Source organism: Erythranthe guttata, chromosome 2 (assembly GCF_056151865.1).
Source record: "Erythranthe guttata isolate IM_541 chromosome 2, IM_541, whole genome shotgun sequence".
In the NCBI taxonomy this organism is placed as follows: Eukaryota; Viridiplantae; Streptophyta; class Magnoliopsida; order Lamiales; family Phrymaceae; genus Erythranthe; species Erythranthe guttata.
The window spans coordinates 10,507,229-10,509,606 of NC_142534.1; the positions used below are offsets into that span (position 1 = coordinate 10,507,229).

Below are 2,378 nucleotides of genomic sequence, written 5' to 3' on the forward strand. Positions count from 1 at the left end.
TTAATAGATAACGAATTAAACTAGCTAGAGAATAAAATAAATAATAAAAGTGAATAACTTACATAATCTAAAATAACACTTTAGTCTTTCAAAAAAAAAAAAAAAAAGGGAATTATAAGCTCAGTGATGAAGCAAAACTTAGAATAGAAGCCGATGGATCGGAGTTGAAATAAAATTAATAAAGGGGCATAGTGTATCTACTACTGGTTTAATTTTCCGGGACATTATTAATAATATTATTAGTTGGGGGCCCCACAAGTAAAACTGTTCCAGGTTGGCTGTATAAAGAGGTGAGCTGCTGAAAGTAAGGACACGTCCTTGAGTTAATAGACCTCTTCTTGTTGCTATCTTTTGTTTTCCTGAAATATTTGTTGATGTTTTCCCATTTCTCTTTGCATCTTTTCGCATTCCTTTTGTAACCCAATTCGATCATCCCTTGTGATATTCTCTCCCACAGAGGTATTCCCTTTGCTGCTGCACTCACCATCTCTCCATGTTCATCATCGTTATTACTATTACTATTACTACTACTGCTACTGCTACTGCTCAGCTTGCACCTCAGGTTTATCAGTGCCAACACTTCGTCTCTCGGCCATCTCTTGCCCAAGTCTCCACCACCTCTTTCTTCGTGGACGATATTAACCGGAGATGGAGTCTTATAAATCTGTCTCGGTAGTTCGGCTAAGATAGTTGTAGTAGTAGTAGTAGTAGTAGTAGTTGATGAGGCTGCGGCCGCTGTTTCTTTGTCAGGACAAAGTACTGACAAAGTAACGAAAGAATTGAGAGCTTCGTTGTTGACAATATTTTCATCTTCATCATCTTGGGATGTGAATTTCTTCAAGAATTCGATTAGAGTGGCCTGTCTCTCTCTAGCAATGGCTTGCTCCTTGGCCCGTACATCCATCTCCCTCTTCAACCTTTCCATCTCTTCGTTTTTTCGAGCTTCGTCCCTGGCAATAGTTTCCTTGTCCCTCTTCACAATATCGTCGATCAACTTGTTGTGCAGATCTTCTTGTTGGGCCATCATCTTGTTCACCACTGCCTGACAAAAACCCTTGAATATCTCAAACTTGTCTTTCCTTTTCTTCTTCCTCCTCTTATTAATTGGTTTCTTTGTCGTCGTCGTCATTATTACTGCATCTTCACTTTCTTGAGATGGGTTAGGTGCTAAATTCGCTTCACTTTCTAATTCCACATTAACGTTCTTGTACAATAATTTCTGATCGATCTGTTTTGGAGGTGAAACCGGAGGTTGTTCTTGATCAGCGGGGGGATAAAATTCGTCGAGTTCGCTCATTAGAATATTCCTGTAGTTGTTCTTGTTGAAGTTAACATTAGTACTAGTATTCAAGTGTTTGGTTTCCTGGTCGAACCTGTCCTTGCACTGCTCTGCGCTCCTTTTGAACCCGAGCTCCGAAAGTTTCCTACACAATTATTATAATAGTTATCATGGACAAATAAATTAGGACTAGCTAGTGTGAACAACCTCAGATATGCACTTAGTTACTATTTAACAAAAAAAAAGAGCAAGCTAGCTAGCAGCTAGCTCAAACAAACAAGAAAAAGATCACTAAGATAATTAAGAAAGTCATCCCACAAACAAAAAAAAAAAAAGAGGATCAAGATTGATGATGGTGTTTTCAAGATTCCAAAAAAGTAACTTTCATCATAGTACAGAAAAAAAAATAGAAAAAAGACCTTGAAATATGTAGCCAAGTGAAATCGGGGAACCAAATCTCCATGGTGGATCTGAGTCTGAGAAGGGCAAGGACCTCTTCATCGGACCATGGATCTATGGATCCGATGACAACATGCTTCACATCAACATCAACATCAACATCAATATCAGTGTCCTCTTTGGTGGTGGTGTTGTTATTGGGGGGCGATGATTCTTGGTGGTGGTGGTGGTTGTGGTGGTGGTGCAGTACTAGAGAAGGTGAAGAAGAAGAGTATGTATTATCAAAACCAGCAGAGAAATTAGATGATGGGTTTTCCTGATGATGATGATGAAGATTACTGAAAGACGACATCAGAGGATAATTATTGGCTATTAGTGACGAAGAAGAAGATGTTGTTCTTGCCGCCATGAATTGGTGGAACTGCTCACTACTCGACGACGACACACCATCAAACATATTGGTCTTTGATCGCTCGCTGTAAATTGGCAAATGAAAAACAATAGAAAGAGATATAAAACTTGAATCAAAGAAAAAACACACACAATCTCTCTCTCTAGCTCTCTCTCAGCTGCTAATTATATATATGTATATATATTTATTTCTCTCTCTTATTGAATCATCATGAGAGAGAAGTTTGTTTTGTATTGCAGGGAGAGTAGTAAATAGGTGGGCATGCAGACATTGTGGGCACTACAGTCC

At 38.8% G+C, this 2,378-nt stretch overlaps 1 protein-coding gene across 1 annotated transcript; it reads right to left on the reverse strand.

Moving 5' to 3' along the window:
• On the reverse strand, positions 1-2,378 carry LOC105974565 (trihelix transcription factor GTL2). The gene is made up of 2 exons (XM_012999679.2): positions 1,699-2,378; positions 1-1,424 (listed from the first exon to the last, which is right to left on the reverse strand). The coding sequence occupies exons 1-2, from the start codon at positions 2,133-2,135 to the stop codon at positions 209-211; spliced, it is 1,653 nt and encodes a 550-aa protein (XP_012855133.2). The 5' UTR covers positions 2,136-2,378; the 3' UTR covers positions 1-208.